Consider the following 25,779-nt stretch of genomic DNA (forward strand, 5'->3'; position numbering starts at 1 on the left):
AGAAGAATGTCCTGCAGCCGCTCTGAGACATCTGTGACCCTGGCACCAGGGAGGCAACATACCATCCTGGAGTCACATCTATGGCAACAGAAACGCCTGTATGTTCCCCTAACCAACGAATCCCCTATCACCATAGCTCTTCCTTTCTTCTTCCTCCCCCCCTGTACAGCTGGAGCCACTGGATGTGCCACAAGCTTGGCTCTGATTGCACTCCTCTGAGGAACCAGCACCCTCACCAGCTTCCAAAACGGAAAACCAATTTGTGAGCAGGACCCCAGGGGACTCCTGCACTACCTGCTTAGTTCTCTTCGATTGCCTGGTGGTCACCCATTCCCTCTCTGTTTCCAGGCCCTTAAGCTGCAGTGTGACCAAAACACAGCATCCGTTTAACAGCAAGTAGTGATTGAGAGAAATGGAGGGAAAAATCAGGGGAGCATGATTAGAATTCATCACTTTAATTATAAAACAATAGGCTAAGTGGTTTCCTCCTTTTGTGCTGTAATTTTTTTGATTTTATTATGTGCACTTCATCCCTCCAATATTCTGATGACCAGCCATTGCCCCCTCTGCTGTTTGTAATTCTGCTGGGTTGTTTCAATATTACAAAACTGGCTGAAGGGAGCATTGCTATTGAAATATTGCAGTGGGAGAGCAAAACAGAGCAATAACTGATAGGCCAGGATTTTACTGCCCCTCCCTCCCGGCAGGATATTACAGTCCTGCTGAATTGAATGAAGATTTAAATGACTCGCCGCATCTGCTGGGGGGGTGGGGGGGGTGGAGGAGAGAGAGAGGTGAACACGCCGTGGTGGAGCCATAAAATCCTGGCCATAATGTGTTTAACTCCCCAGAACCATGTTGATTTAAAATCAGCCCAAAAGGATTGATAGCTGAATTTAACCCTCATTTCTGTCACATGGCCAAGCTTAGTAGCTCCCACTCAATTCCTTCAAAAAGGCTAACAGCAATTACTCTTGATAAAATATTACCAAGCAAAAAAATATTCATTCTCTTCCAAGTATTGAGTTTTGAAATTGGCACCGCTAGGACAGTGAAAGAATTTGCACATATTTAAAGACAGAATCTCAAATCAACCACTGAAATTCCTATTCTCCCCCACCACCGATATCAATGGTTCATGATCTTATCCTTTTTCATACTCCTTCACATTCCTTCTATCATCCACAACCCTTCACACTCTCAGTTTATCATCTCAAGCAGCTATTTATAAAGCTGAATAAGGTTTGCAAAAGGAAGAAGGATGACAGTCACTTACCTTGTGCGTTTTACTATATATGTACAGATAAGCCAATCTGTAGAGACTCTTATAGTGCTGAGGGAATCGACTGAGACACAGATGCAGGGCTCTAATACACTGTTCAGTTAGGACTCGACGCTGCTCCCTCTCATCTCCTGGCAGGCTCTGAGGGAGATCCTCCAATCTGTATGTGTCTTTCGTGTCTCCTGATGGATCAGTTGCTTTCTTTTTTGAGTCACACAGAGATGAGGAGGTGGCTCTGGTGGGAGTGACATTAATAGCAGTAATGGTGCTAGTTTGACACTGCGTATCTGTTTGCAATTTTGCTCCTGCTTGTTCTGCCAATCTCAAAGCCAAAGCATCTATTCCTTCAGTGATCTCCACACTGCCTCCTCTACAAAGCTCAGTGCAGATACGTCCCACTGAGTCCTCTTCCTCCAACTTCCTATAATTCTCCCTGGACAGCATAGCTGCCTCCATGGGCACCCTGTGAGCTGTGCGCTCTGCCAATCTCAAAGTCAAAGCATCTATGGCTTCAGTGATCTCTACACTGCCTCCTTTACAATCCTCTGAAGAAACTCGAGCCACTAAGTCCTCTTCTTCCAGTTTTCCACGGCTCTCCGTGGACAACACAGTTGCCTCCACGGTTGAGGAAGACGAGGGGCTGCCTTTCCCAGAGTGAATCTTCCTGCTGCTGTCCTGAGAGCTGGCTGCATCTGTGAAGATGTCCTGTGTTGAGTTAGAATCAGAGAGTACCAAAATCACACTGTCTTGACTTCTCTCTGGAAAAAAACAAAAATAGCTTCCATTATTGGCTGCAGAATGATTTCTGACACAATGTATTGCATATTCGAAACAGAAGGACATGCAGTGATGCCTTGACATAACAAAGTTCTGGTTAGGTTTGAATGTAGAGTGTACTCAGCTATACCTGGATATGTTAAAATAAAAGCTCAATCAAAGTGATTCTGTGACCCCAACCAATTGCCTGTTATACAGTCTTGGCTTCTTCAGGACCAATTCACTCATTCTGCTGTAGCCCAATGTACTGTAAGCCAGTTCGGTGTACCTAAACATGGTCAAACAATATTGGCCAGGACACCATGGAGAACTCCCCTATTCTTCTTATCCAATATCATGGATCTTCTATGTCACCTGAGGGGGCAAACAGGGCCTCGACTTAATGTCTTATCTGAAAGATGGCGCCTTTGATCATGTAGCACTCGGTTAGTATTACACTAGTGTCAGCCTAGAATATGTGCTCTGGAGTGGGACTTGAACCCAGGGCCTTCTTTCTTGAGGCAAGAGTCTGACCGCTGAGCTATAGCCATTTAAAAAAAGCTCATCTGCCTGGGCCTCTGTGACTCATGATCCAACTCCCAATAGGTCTGTCCTGACAAGGAAACTGTCACTGCTCCTCCCCCCACTTAAGTCTTAGACTAAAGTTAGAATGCCTCCCTGAAGGGTCCTGCTCACATACTTCAAAGAGCAGTTTAATGTCATGATCTGACAGGGAAGCAGTAGAATCACAGGGGTAAATTGCTACCCTTATTTTAACAGCCCCCTTACAGGAATGGGGTGGAGGGGGAAAGTGAAAATCAGGGTGTGTGTGTGTGTGTGTGTTCAAGAATCACCTGTTCTCAGCACTGCTCACTGACGGATAAAATCCTAAATCCACCAATGAGGATGCGTTGTTGAGAACAGATGTTTTGATATCACTGGGCTCATCAAAATGAAACAGAAAACCCCTATGACACGAGGCTTATTGTTCTGCATGCTGACAGCACGTCAATGAGGGGAGCATGAGGCCACCAGAATGTCATTAGTGTACTTTAGAACTACAATAGCGACCTTTTGGAGTAGGGTGGGCAGTTTGATATGTGACCAAACCATGAATTGGCCTTTACCAATATTTCGAGGCCCCATAAACAAAGGTATAAGCTTCAGGCTAAAAGAATGATCTGCATAATGGAGGACCCAGCACAAAGCAAGGTCCCCCATAAACCTGGAAAGTAAGGCTTCCACATAATCTAATTGTGATCTCCTTGCCATGTACAGCAATCAGCAAAACTATCATCCTTTTCCCCTCCCCATCCAAAATTTGAAAGCTTTAGGTCGTTAAAATGCCCACGGCTGTGGGCTGCTTGCTGCTTGATGAATTTTGGCCAATCAGCAAGGTTCCCTTTTCCAGTTCTCCGAGCCAGAACATTAAAGATTCGAAATACTGAAGTTTGGCTTGTGTAAAGACAAGGATTGGACTTAAATGAGGATTAAATGAGCTCAAGTCACACTTGGCCCCCACAGGCTGCCTCTTAGGATTGCTCTGCCAAAGGAGGCGAGCTACCACAGTTTGCAGGCCAAATCAGACAGGTTCAAGAACAAATTACAAAGGTCCATGTAGTAAATGGACAGAAAAAGACAGGTACTGGAGATTCTAAATGAATAGTAATGGCCAGGTGCAGAAATCTCAATGTGTTGAAATTATATGGTATTGACCCCTCCATCCTTTCCAGCTACCACCCCAATCTCCCTTTCCTCTCAAAAATCCTTGATCATGTTGCATTCTCCCAAATCTACGCCCATCTTGCCCACAATTCCATGTTTGAATCTATCAATCAGGTTTCCATCTCCACTACAGTACTGTAACTGCCATTATCAAAGTCATAAGTGGCATTCTTAGTGACTATGTCCATGACAAACTATCCCTCCTCATCCTTCTCGATCTGTCTTCAGCCTTCAACAGAGTTGACCACAACATCCTCCGCCAAAATCCACCTCAACAGAATTGCACTTTCTTGGTTCCATTTGTAACTAAGCATATCATAGCCAAAACAGTCAATTGAAATTGTTCCAACTTCCACTCCTGCACCATTATGTCTGGCACCCCCAAGGACCTATCCTTGGCCCACTCCTATTTTCCATCTACATGCTGCCCTCAGTGACATCATCCGAAAATACAGCATCTATGTCCACATGTATAACAAAGACACTAAGTTCTACTTCATCATCACCTCTGTATATCCCTCCACTGTCTCTAAAATTGTCTAACATCCAGTATAGTTGATCCAATTAAGTACTTGGAAGACCAAAGCTCTCAAATTCAAATGAAACCAGTCAATTATGAGCCCAACATTGTTTGCTCATCAGACTTTAATTCAGAGGCAGATCTCAAATCCCAGCCTCGAATCGAGGTGTCAAAGCCACACAGGAAAATGGAACATTCTCTGTTAGCAGAGCACTCTAGAAAGTATTAGGAAGGAAGAAAGAGTTTGCGTTTATAAAGGACTTTATCAAGTCCTCCTGTTAGCATGGGATGCTTCACATATAATTAATTATTTTTAAGTACATAAGCAAGTAGACCAGCTGGTTCATGCACACTAAGATCCACAAAGAGGAAATTAATTCATAACCAGATAATCTGTTCTTAGTGATTGTTACCTTAGTTGGTTGAGGAATAAATGCCAGCCAGGACAATGAGAGCGCTCCCCTGCTTTTCTTCAAATTATACCATTGTCTTTGGTGCCTCCACCCTCCGTTACCTGGCCAACGACTCCATTCCTCTCCTTGGCAACTCCAAGACTGACCCAGACTGTTCACAACCTTGGCTCCAAGATGAGCTTCCAACCATATATCTACATCAGCACTACACTATTTTCACCTCAGTAATATTACCCGGATCTGCCTCAGCTCATGTGGTACTGAAACACTCATCTCTGCCTTTGTTACCTCTAAACTTGACTATTTCAAGTCACTCCTGGCCAGCCTTCCATGTTGCACCTTTTTGCAAACTTGAGGTCATCCAAAACTCTGCTGGCTGTGTCCTTACTCACATCAACTGCCATTCACCCATTACCCTATGCTCAATGACCGACACTGGCTCTGCATTAAGCAGCACCTCAATTTTAAAATTCTCACACTTATTTTCAAATCACTCACAGCTTTGGCCCTCCCTTTCCCTATAATCTCCTCCAGCCACGCAACCCTCCCATATATATATCTCTGCTACTCCGTCGCTGACCGCCTGCGCATTCCTGATTCTAATCACTTCACCATTGGCAACCGTGCCTTCAACTGCCGAGGCCCTAAGCTCTAGAATTCTCTCCCTTAACCTCTCTTCCTTACTTTAAGATGCTCCTTAAAATCTATGTCCCTGCTTTAATATCTCCTTGTGCAGCTCTGTATCAACTTTTGTTTGATAACACTCCTGTGAACTGCCTTGGGACAAGTTCCTGGATTAAAGCCACTGTACAAATGCAAGCTGTTGTTATTATTCACCTGTCCTCTTGTACTATGACATAATTGAGGTTTCACATTATTTGGCATAATTTCACATTTTTTAACTTCCTGAAACATTGTGTATTTTCTTACAAGTTTTCTTCAGATCCCTTCCAACAGCTCAATGTTTAAATGGTGCTGAGCCAGAGTCCAGGAAAATCTGAAGTTTGATCCCGTCTGTGTTCAGTTTCCGGATCTTAGCTGCAGTAGCAACTTGGGAAGGGAAGAGAAAGTGATATAATGGTTTTCAGGATTTGCCAACTCCGGATAAGAAAATCGCCCTGTGCTTCTGCTCCCAACCTCTATCTAATAAGCCTGTCCCTCCCCACCAACCACATTGCCCAAAGCAAAGTGCATGAGGATGTCAGAAAGGAACAGATTCCAGCTGAGTTGCGTACCTTATTGCCACCAAACTGGTCACCAACATTCACCATCCAAGCTTACATGGAAAGTATAGTCATATGGTCAGGTATTTAGAAGGTAATTATAATTTCCTATTAAACATTTAGTGCACTATTGGTGGCATGTTTAAAATACATTTTTACATATAAAAATAGATTTTTAACCAACTACTTTTGAACCCAATACCAACAGCACTGAGGAACATCTGTCCTTCCTTTGGTCCAGTGATGGGCATATTCTTTATTACTACAAGATTGTAAGATTGAGAGTGTGCAGAGAAGATTTACTAGGATGTTGCCGGGTCTTAAGGAGTTGAGTTACAGGGAAAGATTAAACAGGTTAGGACTTTATTCCTTGGAGCGTAGAAGAATGAGGGGAGATTTGATAGAAGTTTACAAAATTATGAGGGGTATAGACAGAGTAAATGTGAGTAGGCTCTTTCCACTTAGATTAGGAGAGATAAACACGAGAGGACATGGCTTTAGGGTGAAAGGGGAAAGGTTTAGGGGGAACATTAGGGGGAACTTCTTCACTCAGAGAGTGGTGAGAGTGTGGAACGAGCTACCATCTGACGTGGTAAATGCGGGCTCACTCTTAAGTTTTAAGAATAAATTGGATAGATACATGGATGGGAGAGGTCTGGAGGGTTATGGACTAGGTGCAGGTCAATAGGACTAGCGGAATAATATTTCGGCACAGACTAGAAGGGCCGAATGGCCTGTTTTCTGTGCTGTAGTGTTCTATGGTTCTACATTAGTTCCGGTCATCCATTCATTAGTGGAATCTTCAGGCATAAATTATCCTTGGTTTTAACTTATTTCCAACAACACCACAAGAAGCTAGTTGGTTTACAGCCAGGGCAGTCTTACAACATCATTCTTGAGTCATAGAGTCAGAGGTCTACAGCACAGAAAAAGGCCCTTCGGCCCATCGAGTCTGTGCCAGTCAAACAATACCTAACTATTCTAATCCCATTTCCAGTACTAGGCTCATAGCTTGTATGCCATGGCATTGCAAGTGCATATCCAAATACTTCTTAAATGTTATGAGGGTTTCTGCCTCTACCACCCTTTCAGGCAGTGAGTTCCAGATTCCCACCACCCTCTGGGTGAAAAAATTCTTCCTCACATCCCCTCTAAACCTCCTGCCCCTTCCTTAAATCTATGCCCCCTGATTATTGATCCCTCCGCCAAGGGGAAAAGTTCCTTCCTGTCTACCCTATCTATGCCCCTCATAACTTTATACACCTCAATCATGTCCCCCCTCAATCTCCTCTGCTCCAGGGAAAATAACCCTAGTCCATCCAATCTCTCCTCATATCTAAATCTCTCCAGCCCAGGCAACATCCTGGTAAATCTCCTCTGCACTCTCTCTAGTTCAATCACATCCTTCCTATAATGCGGGTTCCAGAACTGCACACAATACTCTAGCTGTGGCCTAACCAGCGTTTTATACAGTTCCAGCATAACCTCGCTGCTCTTATATTCTATGCCTCAGCTAATAAAGGCAAGTATCCCATATGCCTTCTTGACCACCTTATCTACCTGTCCCGCTACCTTAAGGGACCGGTGGACATGCACACCAAGGTCCCGCTGATCCTCGGTACTTCCCAGGGTCCTACCATTCATCGTGTATTCCCGTGCCTTGTTTGTCCTGCCCAAGTGCACCACCTCACACTTGCTGGCCAGACTAACACTTTAATACTATTCTCAATATTTTGAAGACTGACACTTTCCATCTGCCTTCAGGAGTATCAGAAATTAGAGCGTTTGATCCATTCACGTCTGGGTGTATACACTCCACATATGCAATGTTCTCCATAAATTTAAACCATGAGTGGGCAAGCTTAGCTTCATTTTCTTAGTGTACTAGTGGATGTAAAAGATTTTATTCCATGGCACTATTTAAAGAACAGGGGAGCTCTTCCAATGTCCTGGCCAACACTTTTCCCTCATCTAACATTACTAAAATAGACTCACTGGTCATTTATCTCATTTGTTATTTTAGGATGTTGCTGTGTGTCAACTGTGTTCACCTTTAACAGTAGTGGCCGCACTTCAATTGTAATTCATTGGCTACAAAATTTTCTAGGATGTCCTGAGGGTGAAAGATGTTACATAAATGCAAGCTTTTTTTTACTACAGTACAGTTTGTAGCTGGATTTTAACACAACTGACTGCTTTTCTTACCATTTGTCAGAAACTTCCATCAGACACTCGAACTCCTTCTATCCTCCTTCCTTTGATAATCCCTGACAATTGTTTCATTCACATTAAACTTGCATGCTGTTTACTTCTTCAACCACCCCCACCAACAACCCCTCTCCCCAGTAGCTTCAATCTCAAGTCAGTTCTTCCTCCAATCATAATTTAATTTCTCGCACTTTATTACTACAATCCTGCACTATGGAACATATTCTTAGGCTTGCTTACTGCAGCTGAGATTCGAGTGGAGTATGCCACTGTCTTAACCTGTAATAGATTGTAAACACTGGAATCTCAATGTAGGCAAGGTACATTTGCTGCAACAATACTGACTACGTACATGATGCACATTACAAAAACTGTGCCACATTGACTGCACACAGGATCTACAGAATTGGCAGGTAGGAAAAGATCAGCTGGTCCCTCAAGGCTGTCTCACATCATGATGGCCAGAGCACTATGACGAAACATGGCTTCTATCCCCCCACCAACCCACCAGTCATGAAACACAAATATTAGTTTAACTGTGGAATCATACCAATTACATGCACGGTATGCATGCAGCAACTACATCAACCACAACCAACAAGGGACACAACTATCAAGTTAATCTTATTTTGTGTAATTCTAATAAAAAGCTGCTGAACACCACAAAATCTGATCTGTAGAACCAAACTCTTGTGCGACATAAGGTTCACCTTAAATGCTGTTACATGCAATTCATCAAAACTGAAGGAAAATATTTAAGTACATAGACAAACTGTCTCACCCAAACAGACAAGGCAAAGGACCAAATGGATGACCACACAGCACATAATTACACAATGCTATAGGCCAGTTGTACTGCACATTTTGCTTCTGATTCAAAGTTTGCATATTGTACCAATAAGAGTCTGCAGCAAAACAGTATCAAATTAATTTGCTCACATTACTTGCCAAAGCTAGGTACTATGACACATTTCAACTTCATATCAGTTGCAGAATCACTACAAATGGTACGAAACTAACTACTTACAAAAAAAGCAGACGCTTCTTACAATAACTGTATTGGTGAGTAACTGTCACATGTATGTTTCTCACATGTAATTTTGAAAAATCCGACCTGACCAAATTGATGAAAAGGATGAGGCAGAGGGCGGAGAGCCAGAATAGAGCGAGGCCGAGGGCAGAGAGGCAGAATAGAGCGAGGCCGAGGGCAGGGAGGTAGAAAAGAGCGAAGCTGAGAACAGAGAGAAAGCAGAGAACTCTAAGGAACCTGGAGTTAATGAGAAAAATGGTCAGAGAATAAGCCAATACCAAGGAAGGTGCATTCATAACTTGGCCAAACAAGTTGCTTATCAACTTGAAAATCCTTCCAGCACCTGCCAATGGCAGGCAGTAAGAATGGGAGAGGTTCCCGGCCATGTGATGGCAAGAAAATTGGAGCCTCTACCATCACAATTCATAGCTCTGGGCTACAACATGCATGTAAAAACGCATGTTGCCACTGTAACTCTGGCTCCTCACGGGGGCTGGTTGGCTCATTTGGCTGGATGGTCAGTGTGGGTCACATTGGTACCAGCAGCACAGGGTTTGATCCCCATTCCACTAGAGTGGATTCGGAACCTGTCTCCTTGTCCTACCCATGGTCAAGGTCTCAGTACTGTGGGTCAGACTTGCCTTCGTTCAGACAAGTGAAGAAGAAGAAGAAGGAGTCAACTAGAGCACAGTCACAAAGTTGCAGGAATAAAATAGAGATGCATTAACATAGCTTTAGTAGGAACTCACTGATGGTAACTTGTCAGACCCCGCCAAAAGTTTTGGGGATATTAAAAACAATGGCAAATGATCCGTCAAATGTTCAAGAGCAGAGTTCCATAAGGTCAAAACACAGGCATGATCACCAGTGAAACAGCATTAAAAATTGAGCATTATATGCAATAACTTGTGGGCTGACACCAGATACCATTAGCTTGGAAAGAACCAATCTCAGGGCAGTGAAGCTTTGATGGCACGTTTTCCACTCTGTACTAAACCAAAACTAAAACACAGAAGTTTTAATTAAATCTTCCCTCTACATTTGAAAGAATTTACATGACAAAGATCCCAAAGTGCTTTATTTACATTCAATTATTTTGAAGCAAACAAGGCATTAGCCTGGTCACTTTTTATAGCCGTGCATGGGCATTATTTTGTGGATAGCGAGGCATTGTTATTAGTGATGCAGGCTGAAGGAAAATTTTCTGTTTTTTTAAGTAGTAGATACATAGCATATATAGCACAGAAACAAGTAATTTGGCCCAACCAGTCCATGCCACTCAAGCCTATTTCCATATCATATCTATACTACACCTTTATTGTCAATATCACATTTCAGCAACATGTATATTAGCACTTGGTGGTAAACACGATTGAATGCTTATTCATAGTCAGTCTGTGAAGCATACGTTCTTGCTTATTTCTAGATACTTATCAAAGATTGTTCCTTCCCTAAAGGGCATTAGTGAACCAGATGGGTATTTACAACGATCGACAATGATTTTCATGGTCATTGTTAGATTTTTAACTCCAGATTTTTATTGGATTCAAATCTGCCATGACGGGATTCGAACCCAAGTCTCCAGAGGATTGCGCTGGGTCTCTGGATTACTAATCCAGCGACAATACCACTATGCCATCGCCTCCCCATAGCCAGAAATAATTTTGTGAAGATGAACAATGTGTTAACTATAAGAAAACACACATCTGTAACAAGGAAAAAATTCACATCCACATTCTATCCACATCTACATTCTAACCACTTTTCTGTATGCATCAGACACCTGGAGAATAAGTAAAGATCTTGGAAAAAAAATAGAGATCTTTGAAATGTGGGTGCTAAGACATATGCTTAAAATTCAATGTACAGGCCATAAAATTGCAAGAGCAAAAAGAACTCTAAAAAGTGACATCGAGAAAGAAAATGTCAGTATTTCGGCCATTTGATCAGAGCTGAAAAGCTACAGAGATCTCTGGGTGGTAAATTCAAGGGCAGCAAACAGAGGGGTCGACCTAGGCATTGTTGGATGACGGATGTCACACAGCTGTTGCAGAAGAGCTACAGTGGACGTGAGAGGATGTCACAAAACAGACAAGGGTGACATACCATGACAGCAGATCTCCTGGTAGGGGTAGCTACAGGCAGCAGCATCCACACTATTCACTTCAACCACTCACGGTGATAGCGAGTTCCACATTCTCACCACTCTGAGTAAAGAAATTTCTGCTGAATTCCCTATTGGATTTCTTGGCGACTACATTATATTGATGGTCTCGAGTTCTGCTCTCGCCCACAAGAGGAAACGCTCTCTCTGTATCCACTATCAAAATCTTTCATAATTTTAAAGACCTCTATTAGGTCACCTCTCAGCCTTCTTTTTTCAAGAGAGGAGACCTAACTTGATATGTATACCCATGCATTTTTAAAATTAATTCATTCACAGGATATCGGTGTCGCTGACGAGGCCAGCATTTATTGCCCATTCTAATTGCCCTTGAGAAAGTGGTGGTGAGCTGCCTTCTTGAACCGCTGCAGTCCATGTGGTGTAGGTGCACCCATGGTGCTGTTAGGAAGGGTATTCCAAGGTTTTGACCCAACAACAGTGAAGGAACGGCGATATGGTTCCAAATCAGGATGGTGTGTGGCTTGGAGGGGAACTTGCAGGTGATGGCGTTCTCATGTGTCTGCTGCACTTGCCCTTCTCGGTGCCAATGGTTGCAGGTTTGGAAGATGCTGTTAAAAGAGCCTTGGTGAGTTTCTGCAGTGAATCTTGTATATGGTACACACTGCTGCCTCTGTGCATCAGTGATGGAGGGAGTGAATGTTTAAGGTGGAAGACAGGGTACCAATCAAGCGGGCTGCTTTGTCCTGGATGGTGTTGAGCTGCCCGAGTGTTGTTGAATCTGCATTCATGTATTTCTGGTATCATCCTTGTAAATCTTCTTAGCACCCTCTCCTGTGCCTCTGTATCCTTTTTAAAAATTGCCGACCAAAACTATGTCAGTGCTCTAAGTGTGATCTAACCACGGTTCAATACAGGTTTAGCATGACTTCCCTACTTTTCAATTCTATCCCTCTAGAAATAAAATTAACAAACCAAGCACTAGGTTTTATGGACATAGTGACATGGAATCTTTCATGTATATTTGAACCATCAGAATTCATCCTCAATGTAACATCTCATCACATTGATGACATCAGACAATGCGGCACTCCTTCGGTATTGCACGAAATGGCTGAAAATCTTATGCATCCAAGTCCTGGTAAGGACTGAGCCTACAACCTTCTAGTGCTAGAAAGACAGTCAAACGTAGATTGAGAAAGTGCAGAAAAGTTAACACTTAAGGATAGCAAAACTGATACACAGTAATATTATGCTAAGCAACAGAATTCATCAACAGAAAAATGACTGAAATTCTGCTTTTGGACATAGCAAAATGTTGCGGGATCAACTGTCTGTCCAAAGTTCTAAGTGCTGCCTCACCTTGCAGGATAATAACAATTCCTGAAATTTGAACAAATGAGAAAGAATGCTAAATCACCTATGAAAACATGCTCTTCTCATTTTTTTTTAAAATGTAGTTCAAATTCCATTTGTAAAGAAAGACTCCATGGACAAGGCGGTGCATATTAGATAATTTTCTCTTCCAATTACTAAGAGTAGCTCAGGAGCAAAGCCAGGTCCACAAAGAAGAGCGGGTGCAAGTAAATGTTATGAGACAGTAGAGAAGACAGTGGAGATGGAAAAGCCAAGTTTTTTTTTATACTAATACAAACAAGTTTGGGGAACTGGAATATTTTTATAGCTGAGTAAAAAAAATGTGATGCAATAGAAATAAAAGCAAACTACCAAAACCAGAGCATTGATCTGGGATTAAACTACAATAAGAGAATTTACAGAACCAGCAGACAGAACTAAGTACAGGAGTGGCACTATGGACAAGAGGATCCATGGAAAGATGCAAGTATCTTGGTAATGCAGCTGAGAGAGAAATGTTTCAAATGGATGTGTAGGGTGGTGGATAATTATTGATATATATGTGCCTTTTAGATAGGAGGAGAGAAAGGAAAGAAACAGGAAACCAATTCAAATAAAACATAACATTTATACTAGGGGAACACTATTACCCAGGTATTTATCCAGATATTTACTAAGAAAACTGCAGTACCTGAACTGTAGCGGGAGAGGATTGCACTTTTAAAAAAATATATGCTGCATTTGCTGCCAATGCCATGCATGTGCAATTGTATACTGACGTAGACCCAGATTAGCGACAGCCATCTTTATAGGGGGGAATGTGCAGCACAGACAGTAATGGATTTTGGAAACTCCTTTTACAGGGGTTTGGAAGGGGAGAATTTACACACAGCAAACTCAAACCTAGAGAAATAGTTGTCCCTTCTGAATTTCTATCCTGGGCTGACAGTGATGGATTTTGGAAACTCCTTTTACAGAGTGTTAGAAGGAAAGGATTTGCAGGCGGGAAAGTAAAATCTTTTCCTCGTGGGATATTTTACTGCAGTCACGTTGGTCAGTGTTTCTAAATTCTGACTCACTATCCCAGTTAAGTAAGTGGATTTTAGGTTGCTGAGAGTCGATGACTACATTCTTCCCCCTGCCACTCTGAGTTCCAGGCTGCAGGCTCCAACAGCGACGTCATTGGATTTCTGCACATGCACGGACCAGTGCGCATACACAGATGGGTATCAGCGGCCATCTAGCGTGGCCATATTGTGTTGGCAAGAGACACGGTGTTTTTCCTAAACACAGACAGAAGCTAATGTTCTGTTCTCTATGACGTACAGAGTCAATTTAAAGGCAATGTGAGTATTAGTCATTAAATTGGAAGGAAAGGTAACTGGATCCTGGGCTGTACAGCCAGAACAAAAGACTGCAACAATAGGAGGTGATAATGGACTGTAGAAGTCACGGGTACAGCCACACCTGGTGATTGTGTGTAATTCTTCTGTGTGCTGCGGAAAAGATAAATTGGAGGCAGTGTCAAAAAGTGCAGCTAATCTGATACAGAGCATAATGCACCTGGCCAATTCAGATGGGGTGAAGAGTCAGATTGTTTATTCTGGGAAAGAGAAGACAAGGGAAGACGTTATTTAATATTCTGAAAGGAATATATAAAATAACTTCTAATAATCTGTTCAAGATTAACACAAACTCTAGAATTGGGACATCTTCAAGTTTAGAAGAAAAGAAGGTGCACTGTTTAGATTCAACAATTCAGATGGGTTATCATGCTTGGAATACACTCCCAGGGAGGCAGTGCAGAAGCAATTAAGTGGGCTTTGGAAAGGTATCTGAAAGAAAAGGGCAATTGGAGAGCATCAGCTTTTAGGACCAGCCAGATCTTTCTCATATTCCTAAAGTAGCAAAGTCATATGAAATGTGTCCTCTCCTCATTCTCTCGCTCTCTTATTTTATATCCCTTATTTTACAGGATCATCCAGTATTTGAAGCCGCTGTCCCGGGTGCATGATGCCAAGAGTTCTTTGTCCCATAATTCAGGCCTCTAAATTTTGCATATGTGCAGTACCCACTCTCCCCCGGTTTGTGCACTCTCACAGCTCTAGCAGTTCCCCTGACCCCAATATCCCCGCACCATATGGTACCCCATGCCACAGCGTCCCTTAATTTTCTCCATGAGAGTTCATTGCCCTGCTCAAAGGTTCCTCAAGCTAAAGAAATCTAAAGCTGATAATTTTTGCAAGTTCACAAGAATTAGTATACATGACAGCTTGACAATTGGGTCTAATGTTTCAGATAAAAGGTGAAAGGATATGGGTTTAAATGCTCCAAATTCTTTGAAGTGCTATGCAGTTAGATTCCTATTCATTCAGTCTCTCCAAAAATAAATGATCCGCAATTGGTCATAAAATGTGGGGTAGGTCTAAATGCATTGTCCTAATAGAGCTCTGTGACAGTCATCTTGGGTGACCCTAGCAGTACATTAGATCTTGTTCAGAGACACATTAACGTACTTTTTCCTGTTCTCAGGAGCAATTTCTCCTGTTGTACACAAGGAGAAGCCCAATTATAAAACACAATAATTTACTGTCATTGGTACTGACAGAAACAGAAAAACTCATCGATAGTTCAAGTTTGTGCAAATCCTGCCACTTGTGAAGCCAGGCCTCATGTGGCTGAGGATATTGATTTCTTTCCAGTGAATCAGGTGTTATTACAAGTCCTGCTTCTCAGCTAGGAATACATTTCATAATAGTAACTTGGTAGTACAGAACTTGAGTATTGCTGGAAAAAAAAAGGCATGCTGTCGAAGATTTTCATCTTGCGCTCATCAGGACAGAATCGCAAGAATACCAAATTTCAAAGAGAACAACAATTTATACAGCATGAGAAGAGGATGCTGATTGGTTGACAATTCCTATAGTTCCCCGCGCTTTATCGGCAACTTCATAAATAGAGCCTGAGCCATTTGCTTACCGTGTAAGCTTGATGACGAAAGAGAGTGCATCAACATTATCCCGCAGGATAACAGCTACCCCCATCAGATCATTGCTCACTGTACATTGCGCAAACTCATGAATGGGCCCAAGGTTGCCACTTTCGGTCCTGAGCGTGCCCAGTCCACCTGAGACTTATGGTGTCTCAAAAATTTGAGTAACAGATGAAGATAGCTATTTCACACTGCTACTATGCAGAAGCAACCCGAGTGGTATTCTCCAATTGCCAAAAAGACATTCTGCCCGTCACACAAATGAGTAATGTGGCACATGAATTTCAGTGCCGGTGTGATACCAAGTGTATAGGCCATGCGTCCCAACAGTGGATTGCATTAAATAGCACGCCCCTTCAGCTGTTCACCACTCAATCCGTACTCAATCATCCCGTGCTTGCAAAACTTAGAACACAGTGTCTGACATTAGATGTGATACTGCAATTGGACAACACTGACCAAACAATCCTGATTGTGCTAAGAATTACACGAACAACTAATTTAAGATTAGTCGGGCTCGCAGTGTGGCTCACTTAATGCTTGCTATAAGTTACATATATTCACATACAGGGCCCTGTCCTTTGCAAACAAAAACAACATAGCACCTTTTTCAACTAAAAAAGAGCTTGGGGGACAACCATTCCCTAGTTCATTCCCTATGGCAACGTCTTGACCAGAGTCGACCTTCCTGGTTTGAATTTAAACAAAAGCTTGGCAGTTGCCTATTCACTGGTGCATTGTTCAACAACACCTCTACCAATCAGAGTCCATTTTCCAACCAATCAGCACCCTCTTCTCATGCAGTATAAACTGTTGCTCTCTTTGAGATTTGGTATTCTTGAGATTCTGTCCTGATGAATGCAAGACAAAAAGCTTCAAACAGCATCTCTCTTTTTTCAGCAATACATTTCATAATGTTGGAAATGGCATCAGTAGACAACACACGACAGTTGCGGAGGCCAGTCGCTGGGAGGGACTCACGATAATTCAGATGAAATCAGATGGCAACAATAACCAAACTAGAGGACAAGTTGAGTGAAAGAAGAGCTGACTACAATAGTGCAGGTCTTAATCTAATGACCAAGAGGGAAGAAACAAAATAAACTCTAAAATGCATCATCAGTAACTTGGTCAATCAAAAAGCAATGAAAACTAGTAAAAACCATGCAAATTATATGAAAAGTTTATTTTCATAAAAAAGAACTTCAAGCAATGTGTAAATGCACAGGTTAAATGAACTGAACTTCTAGAGTTCTGATGAAGGGTAAACAGAAGAAACGTTAACCCGCCTTTTACAGATGCTAACTGGCCTGCTGTGTTTTATAATTGAGCTTCTACCTGTGTATGACAGAAGAAATTGCTTCTGAGAACAGGAAAAAGTACAAGTGTGGCTCTGAACAAGACCCAGCATACAGCCAGGGTCACATGATCAAAGTACCTGCCACAGCACTCTAGGAGAGTATGGCTTGACCTAAACCATACTTGATGGCCAGCTACTGACTTTTCATCTTTGGAGCAGAGGCTAAGTGAATAGGAATCTAACTGTATCGCACTAAGAATAATTTGGAGCATTTGAACCCACATACTTTACTATGTCTTTTACCTGAAAATGTTAAGCTCAATTTCAAAGCTGTACAGTATTTCTACCAATTTAATTAACAACTACAACTGCATTAAATGGCATCAGCATCAAAATGAGTCGAGATAGTAGTCTCAGTGTAATCTGAGTTTACTTCAATTCCAAAACAATCAGGCTGGGTTTCTATGTGCCACATCCCACTCACAGCCAAGGGGATGGGCAGCCTGCTCCAGGTTGACACTGCTCTAAAACTGGTCATTTGGAGGTGAGAGAGCTTGAACTAGGAGGACACACATTCAATGTTGGAGAGGAAGGGGTACCTGGGTTCATTTTAGCAGAAGCTCCAGGATCAGGAACAGAGCAGTGTGGGTAGGCAGGACGAGCGCTCTTAAGTTCTTGTCTTTCAAAAACAGTAATCTAACAAGTGGCTGTTCAGTGGAGCGTATACCTCAGCCAGTGTTAACTCAACATTTTTACAATTACAGCTTTTTCTTGAGGCTTTCCCCTATCTGGCTGATACAAAGCTAAACCAAAAGAAATCTTTTTAATTAGAGTTTCTATCTGACTCAGGAGGCTACAGGTGAATTCACTGAAAACTCTGTTCACATTTTGACAGTTGTGACAAATTCCACCACAGCAGCTGATGCAATCCACAACATTCTAAATTAAACAATCCACAACATTCTTTTAAAAAAGTCAATTTGCCCTTTCTCCGGATCCTTTAAAAAATTCCAGGATCCAGATCTGCAATTTTGTGAGAAGCTAATCAGATCATCCTTGGGTCATACCCTACTTGTGTACCAAGTTTCGTTGAACTACATCCATCAGTTTTTGAGTTATATTGCTTACAGTCAAACAACTAACGGGAGTGAAAACATTACCTCCGCCACCTTCAGAGGCGAAGGTTCTAATGGCACAAACGTCAACAGCAGTTTTTAATCACAATTAGCACTACCAGTTCTGTTACAAAAGTCTCAAAAGTATGGAGTAAGCCCTTAATACACACTGGGGACTAAATTGGAGAGTCTCTGAAAACAGGCGTGGGGATCACGATGCACAATTAACCTGTGCCCATGCGCAGTTTTTGGGCTGCACACCAAAATCAATATTTGCTAGTACAACTGAAAGATAGCCTGGCTGCTAAAGGGGAGGTGTGTTAGAAGCAGGTGCGAGAGTCTTGGGAGCTGCCTATGGTCACACACCAGTTAGGCATAGCAGGAGTGAAATCCCTTTCAGTTCTGGTTTTGCACAAAGTCCTGCTCCCCTATCACCCCTGTGCTTGCGAACCTAACTTGGCACCTGGTCAAGCAACATCTTAATTTTAAACTTCTCATCCTTGTTTTCAAATCCCTCCAAGGTCTCGCCCCTCCCTATCTCTGTAATTTCCACCAGCTCCACAACCTTCCAAGACAGCTGCTCTCTTCTAATTCTGGCCTCTGATTTTAATCGCTCTATCACTGGCAACTGCACCTTCAGTTGCCTAGGCTTCAAGCTTTGGAATACTCTCCCTATGCCTCTCTACCTCACTTTCCTCCTTTAAGACACTCCTTAAAATCTACCTCTTTGACCAGCCTTTTTGTCATCTGACCTAATAAACTCTTATGTAATTTGTCTTGTTTTGTTTTTATTATACTCCTGTGAAGCATCTTGGAACATTTGATTATGTTAAAGATGCTATATAAATCCAGGTTGTTGTTTTTGATGGTACATGCAGAGTTGATATATGGCGTTCTGCTCTAAGGTTGAAGCTGAGGGTACAGCTGTTGGCGGATTTCAGTGATGACCTCCTTAGTGAAGTGCAGATGTCTCATACATTGTTTCAGGCTGAGGTGCAAGTCGGAGAATTGCTCCCCGAACTCCCTAGGGAGATATGGCCTCCTGCACAGAACCCTCACCAAAAGCCACCTCTCTCCCCTCACCACTTCTAACAGTTTGTCCTGCTCTGCATAGCCTCTGCTCATTTGCCCAGTCATGCTCTATTCCAAAAGGAAGGTCTACTCATGCATCCATGCCTGGGAGCAACTAGTTTCTGCAGAAGCGTCGACGTCAGTGAAAAGTACTTCAGCGGCTGCAACACAGTTCATTCCCTGTAGACGTCGGAAATTTGATGCAACAATGGAAAGCACTAAATACTTGAAGAATATTACTAACAGCCAGAAGAAATAAACCAGCAACTAATTATTGACCCCATTAAATGTTGAGCACCAATTGGAAGAAGCACAGAGGGTGGCATGAGCACAGAATGTACTCCGGGTGGAGAACTTCAATGTCCATCACCATGAGTGGCTCCGTAGCACAATGACTGACCGAGTTGGCCAAGTCCCAAAAGGACATAGCTGCTGGCTATCAAGGATTCAGCAATATCCTTTTACTCCCCCACCTCAATGAATTTCAGACTCAGCGTTATGTTGTACTCTTCTTTCGTTGCCTTTGGCTCCGTGTTCAGTTCTTTGGGCATGAGTGCTCCCCCACTTAACAGACCTTTTCACCGGCCTCCAGTATTCTCCCTCCACCTGGACCCCCCTGCCTGAACCCCTCCCTCTGGCCTCTTACCCACTCTTGCCCTTTTCATTGAGAACCATCGGCGTGACATCGGCCGTCTTTAATTTTTCTGCTCCCCTCATCCACTCTAACCTATCTCCCTCTGAACTTGCTGCACTCGGTTCTCTCAGGTCCAACCCTGACTTTGTTATCAAACCCACTGATAAGGGTGGTGCTATTGTTGTCTGGCGCACTGACCTATACGTTGCAGTGGCTGAGTGCCAACTCTCAGACATTTCTTCCTACTCCCCCGGACTATGACCCCACCAACGAATATCAAGCCACTGTTTCTCAGTCCTCTGAAGATATTCCCTCTGCAGCTTCCCACTTCATAGTCCCCCAACCTGGTTCATCCATTCCAAAATCCACAAACAGGTCTGTCCTGGTAGACCCATTGTTTCAGTCTGTTCCTGCACTACTGAACTTAGTTCTTCCTGCTTTGACTCTTTTTTTCTCCCCTTGTCCAGTCTCTTCCTCCTTACATTCATGATTCTTCTGACGGCCTACGTCATTTCAACAATTTCCAGTTTCCTTGCCTTACACACCTCTTCACTATGGACATCCAATCTGTCCACATCTCCATCCCCCACCAGTACAGTCTGAGGACTCTCCAATTCTTCCTTGAACAATCCCCATCCACCATCACGACCTTCAACTTGGCTGAACTTGTTCTCTCATTGAACAATTTCTCCTTTAATTTGTCGCACTCCCTCCAAATAAAATGTGTGCCTATGGGTGCCCTTATCGGTCCTAGTTATGCCTGTCTTTGTGGGGGTATGTGGAACATTCCTTGTTCCAATCCTACTCTAGCCCCTTCCCAAAACTCCTTTTCTGATACATCTATGACTGTATTAGTGCCACTTCCTGCTCTCGTCCAGAACTGGAAAAATTAATCAATTTTGCCTCCAATTTCCACCGCTCTTTCACCTTATCTCTGACACTTCCTCTCCTTGACTTATCCGTCTCCATTTTGGGGGAAAGACTGTCTACTAATATTCATTATAAGCCCACAGACTCCCCTAGCTAACTCAACTAAAACTCTTCACACCCTGCTTCCTGTAAGGACTCCATCCCATTCTCCCCATTTCTCACTTGCATCTGTTCTGATGATGCTACCTTCGACAATAGCACCTTCCGACATGTCTTCCATTTTCCTCAGCCAAGGATTTCCCTTCACAATGGTTGACAGGGCCCTCAACCATGTCCGATCCATTTCCCACACTTCTGCCCTCACCACTACCCTCCCTCAGAACCACAATACGGTTCCCCTAGTCCTCATTTTCCATCCCACTAGCTTCCATATTCAAAGGATTATCCTCCGCCATTTCTTCCCCTCCCCTGTCAGCATCCCGAAGGGACCGTTCCCTCCGTGACACCCTGGTCCACTCCTCTATCACTCCCAGCACATCACTCCCTTCCCACTGCACCTTCCCATGTAACCACAGGAGATGTAACACCTACCCCTTTCCTCCCACCTCTCAGTCCAACGCCCTAAGCACTCCTTCCAGGTGACGCAGCGATTTAGTTGTGCTTCTTGCAACTAGCCTACTGTATTCACTGCTCACAACAAAATCTCCTCTACACTGGGGAGATCAAACACAGACTGGGTGACCACTTTGCGAACTACCATCTCTCAGTCCGGAAGCATGACCCCAGCCTTCCAGTCACTTGCCATTTCAATTCACTATCTTGCTCTCATGTTCACATTCTGGTCCCTTGCCCATTATAATATTCCAGTGAAGCCCAAAGCAAATTGGAAGAACAGCAACACATCTTCTGATTAGGCACTTTACAGCCTCTGGACTCAACATCGAGTTCAACAACTTCAGACCATGAACTCTGTCCCCCATTTTGAGCTCCCCCCCCAACCCCCAAGTGCCAGTCTGTATCTTATTTTCATGTTTTTGCTTTCAGACAGTGCTAAGCTTTATTCTGCTATCAATACCTACTCTGGGCTAATCCCTTGTTTCTTTAATACTATTATTACCACTCCCTTTGCTTTTTGTTCCATGACATCTTTGTCATTTAATTTCCCCCGCCCTCCAACCTATCCCTGATCTTCTCTTTTGCTCCACCTACCCCTCTCCACTTTTACAACAGCATAAAACTCATCACTGCTAAATGGGATAGATTCCAAATGCATCTAGCAACTCAAAACTGGGCATCCATGGGGCGTAGGGCCATCAACAACGGCAGAATTGTATTCAACCACAATCTGTAACCCCATGGCCCAGCATATTCCACCCCCCTACCCCCACTCTACCATTACCATAGAGCAGGGAATCAATCCTGGTTCAATGAAAAGTGCAGGAGGGCAAGACAGGAGCAGCACCAGGCATTCTTAAAAATGAGGTATCAACTTGGTGAAACTACAACACAGGACCACTTGTATGCCAAACACTGGAAACATGTGATAGATAGGGCTAAGAGATCCCCCATCGACAGATCAGTTCAAAGCTCTGCAGTCCTTCCACATCCAGTCATGACTGGTGGTGGACAATTAAATAATTAACCAGAGGAGATGGCTCCACAAATATCCTCATCGTCAGTGATTGGGGAGCCCAGCACATCAGCGCAAAAGACAAGCTTGATGCACTTGCAACCATCCTCTGCCAGAAGTGCCGAGTGGATAATCTATCTCGGCCAATCCTGCGGTCCCCAATATCACAAATGCCAGTCTTCAGCCAATTCAATTTGTTCCATGTGAGATCAAGAAACAGCCGAAGGCACTGGATACTTCAAAGGCTATAGGCCCTGACAATATTCCAGCAGTAGTAATGAAGATGTGCTCCAGAATTAGCTATGTCCCTGGCCAAGCTGTTCCACTGCAGCTACAGCTCCTACCTGACTATGTGGAAAACTACACTGCTATGTCTTGTACACAAAAAGTAGGACAAATCCAACCCAGCTGATTACCATCCCATCAGTCAACTCTCAATCATCAGCAAAGTAATGGAAGCTGTCGTTGACAGTGTTATCAAGCAGCATTTGACCGAGTATGGCATCAAGGAGCCCTAACAAAACTGAAGTCAACGGGAAACATAGGAACATGAGTAGGCCATTCAGCTCGTCACTCTGCTCCGCCATTCTATTAAATCATGGCTGATCATCTCGTTCAACACCATCTTCCCACACTAACCCCATATCCCTTGATGTCATTAGTATCCAGAAATCTATCGATTTCTGTCTTGAACACGCTCAACAATTGAGCATCCACAGCCCTCTAAGGTACAGAATTTCAAAGATTCATCACCCTGTAAGTGAAGAAATTCCTCCTCATCTTAAATGGCCTACCCCTTATCCTGAGATTATGTCCCCTGGTTTTAGACTCACCAGCCAGGGGAAACATCTTATCTACATCCACCCTGTCACACTCTGTAAGAATTGCAAGTTTCAATGAAGTCACCCCTCATTCTTCGAAACTCTGAGGAATGCAGACCCAGTCTCCTCAACCTCTCCTCAAACGACAATCCTGCTATCCCAGGGATTAATCTGGTGAACCTCCATTGCACTCCCTCCATGGCAAGTATATTCCTCCTTAGATTAGGGGGCCAAACCAGTACACAATACTCCAGTTGAGGTCTCACCAAGGTACTGTACAATTGCAGCAAGACATCTTTACTCCTGTACTCAAATCCCCTTGTGATGAAACTCTTTCGAGTTATCAAGTCACAGATTGCAACTCTTTCGAGTACAATCACAGTTCTTGGTTTCCGGGAGTGGGACATGAACCCACAACCCTCTGATTCAAAGGCGAGGGTGCTATGAACTGAGCCACAGCTGACAGCCAACATACCATTTGTCTTCCTAATTGCTTGCTGCACCTGCATGTTAGCTTTTAGTGATTCATGAACAAGGACACCCAGGTCCTTTTGGACACCCACACTTCCCAACCTCTCACCATTTAGGGAATATTCTGCCTTTCTGATTTTTCTACCAAAGTGAATAACTCATACTTATTGTGAACAGCTGTGGAGCTAACACTGATCCTTCTGGTACCCCACTATTAACAGCCTGCTATCCTGAAAATAATCCATTTATTCCTACTCTGCTTTCTGTCTGTTAACCAATTCTCAATCCACACTAGTATATTTCCCCAATCCCTTGCACTCTAATTTTACTTCCTAACCTCTTGTGTGGGACCTTATCAAAACCGAAAATCCAAATACACCACATCCACTGGTTTCCTTTATCAATGCTACAAGTAACATCCTCAAAAAAACTCCTGCAAGTTTGTCAAACATAATTTCCCTTTCATAAATCCATGCTGACTCTGCCCAATTTTACCATTCTTTTCTAAATGTCCAGTTATCACATCCTCAATAATAGACTCCAACATTTTCCCTACTACTGACATCAAACTAACAGGTCTGTAGTTCTCCATTCTCTCACTTCCTCCTTTTTTAAATAGTGGGGTTACATTTGCTACTTTCCAGAATCTATAGAATTTTGAAAGATAGCCATCAATGCATCCACTATCTCTCTAGCCACCTCCTTCATCTGGGATGAAGCTCATCTGATTCAGGGGATTTATCGACCTTCAATCCAGTTAACTTTTCAAGTATTACCTCTTTACTAATACTAATTTCTTTTAGTTCCTGAGTTTCACAAGTCCCTTGGTCGTCTAGTATGTCTGGGAGAATTTCTGTATCTTCTTCTGTGAAGAAAGACGCAAAGTAACTATTTAGTTTTTCTGTCATTTCCCTGTTCTCCATTATAAATTCTCTTGTCCCCACCTGTAACGGGCTGTTATGACCGTTGGTAAAATGGAGTGATTTAAAAATCCCAGAGGAAACCTTTAACCAACTGTCATAATCAATAATTTTATGCATTATGTTTGAGATGCGATTCTAAACTCAGGAATCAGACCACTAGTTCTCAAGGTTTTACATTAAACTAAATGAAACATTTTATTAATTACACAGCCTAAAATATATACACATGGCTACAAATTACTACTATCATAACTTTTAACAAATTCCCAAACTAATCTCTATTAAGGCAACAACAACCCATAGACTTAACCAAACATCAGGCAAAGCATTTTCACCTTACGGATTCAAAATGAGGTTCCTTTCACTGTGGAACCAGTTGGAGGCTTGCAGTGCCTTTTGATCTTACATTGCCTCTGCCGGCATACCTGAAAACTACCAAAGTTATACCTACCACCACTGATTGAATTCAAATTCTCATTGTATCACCAATCTCTTTGAACTTTACCTTTTAATAATGAAACCCCATTCATTGTACCAATTTTATTGGTGATATAAACATGTGGCTTGGTATCTGTTAGAAAGGCGTCAACATTTCACCCCACTTCTTGAATGCTTTATTCAAAAAATGCAAATACACTCTACCTCTCTGTTACATCTCAAACTAGCACACATCAAAGCACCAGACTAGCTGGTTTTAATCCAATTAAGACATACCCTCAAACTAAGCCTCCATTTTAAATGAAAAATATTTTCCAAAATATTATATACATTAATAGCTTCATGACAGGGCCCACATTTGTCCAAGATAATCTTTTCCTTTTCACATACCTAAGGGATCTTTTACAGTCTGCCTTTATGTTCCTCGCTAGCTTGCATTCATATTCTCTTTTCTCTTTCTTAATCAGTTTCTTGATCCTCCTTTGCTGGGTTCTAAATTGCTCCCAATCCACAGGCTTACCACTTTTTCTGGCATCCTTATAAACCACTTCCTTTGATCTAATGCAATCTTTAACTTCTTTCATTCACAGTTGATTTATCTTTCCCTTTGGGTGTTTGTGCCTTAGAGGAATATATATCTGTTGTTAACCATATGGTATGACTTTAAATACTAGCCATTGCTTGTCTACTGTCACATCTTTTAGCGTACTTTCCCAATCCACCACAGCTAACTTGCCCCTCATGTCTTCATAATTTTCTTTCTTCACATTTAAAACCCTAGTTTCAGAATGAACTATTTCACATTCAAACTTAATGCAAAATTCTATCATATTATGGTCACTATTCCCCAAAGGCTTCTTTACAGCAAGGAATCAGGGG

General features: G+C 42.7%; 1 protein-coding gene across 3 annotated transcripts in view; it reads right to left on the bottom strand.

Annotated features, from left to right (window-relative positions):
• cabin1 (calcineurin binding protein 1) overlaps positions 1-25,779 on the bottom strand; it is a 528,604-nt gene that overhangs the window by 328,097 nt on the left and 174,728 nt on the right. For all 3 annotated transcript variants that reach the window (XM_078553837.1, XM_078553836.1, XM_078553835.1), the window contains exon 27: positions 1,277-2,040. In XM_078553837.1, coding sequence (XP_078409963.1) covers positions 1,277-2,040 — 764 coding nt within the window. The remainder of the gene's footprint in view (positions 1-1,276; positions 2,041-25,779) is intronic.

The sequence above is a fragment of the Cetorhinus maximus genome, chromosome 12, assembly GCF_964194155.1.
Source record: "Cetorhinus maximus chromosome 12, sCetMax3.hap1.1, whole genome shotgun sequence".
Lineage (NCBI taxonomy): Eukaryota > Metazoa > Chordata > Chondrichthyes > Lamniformes > Cetorhinidae > Cetorhinus > Cetorhinus maximus.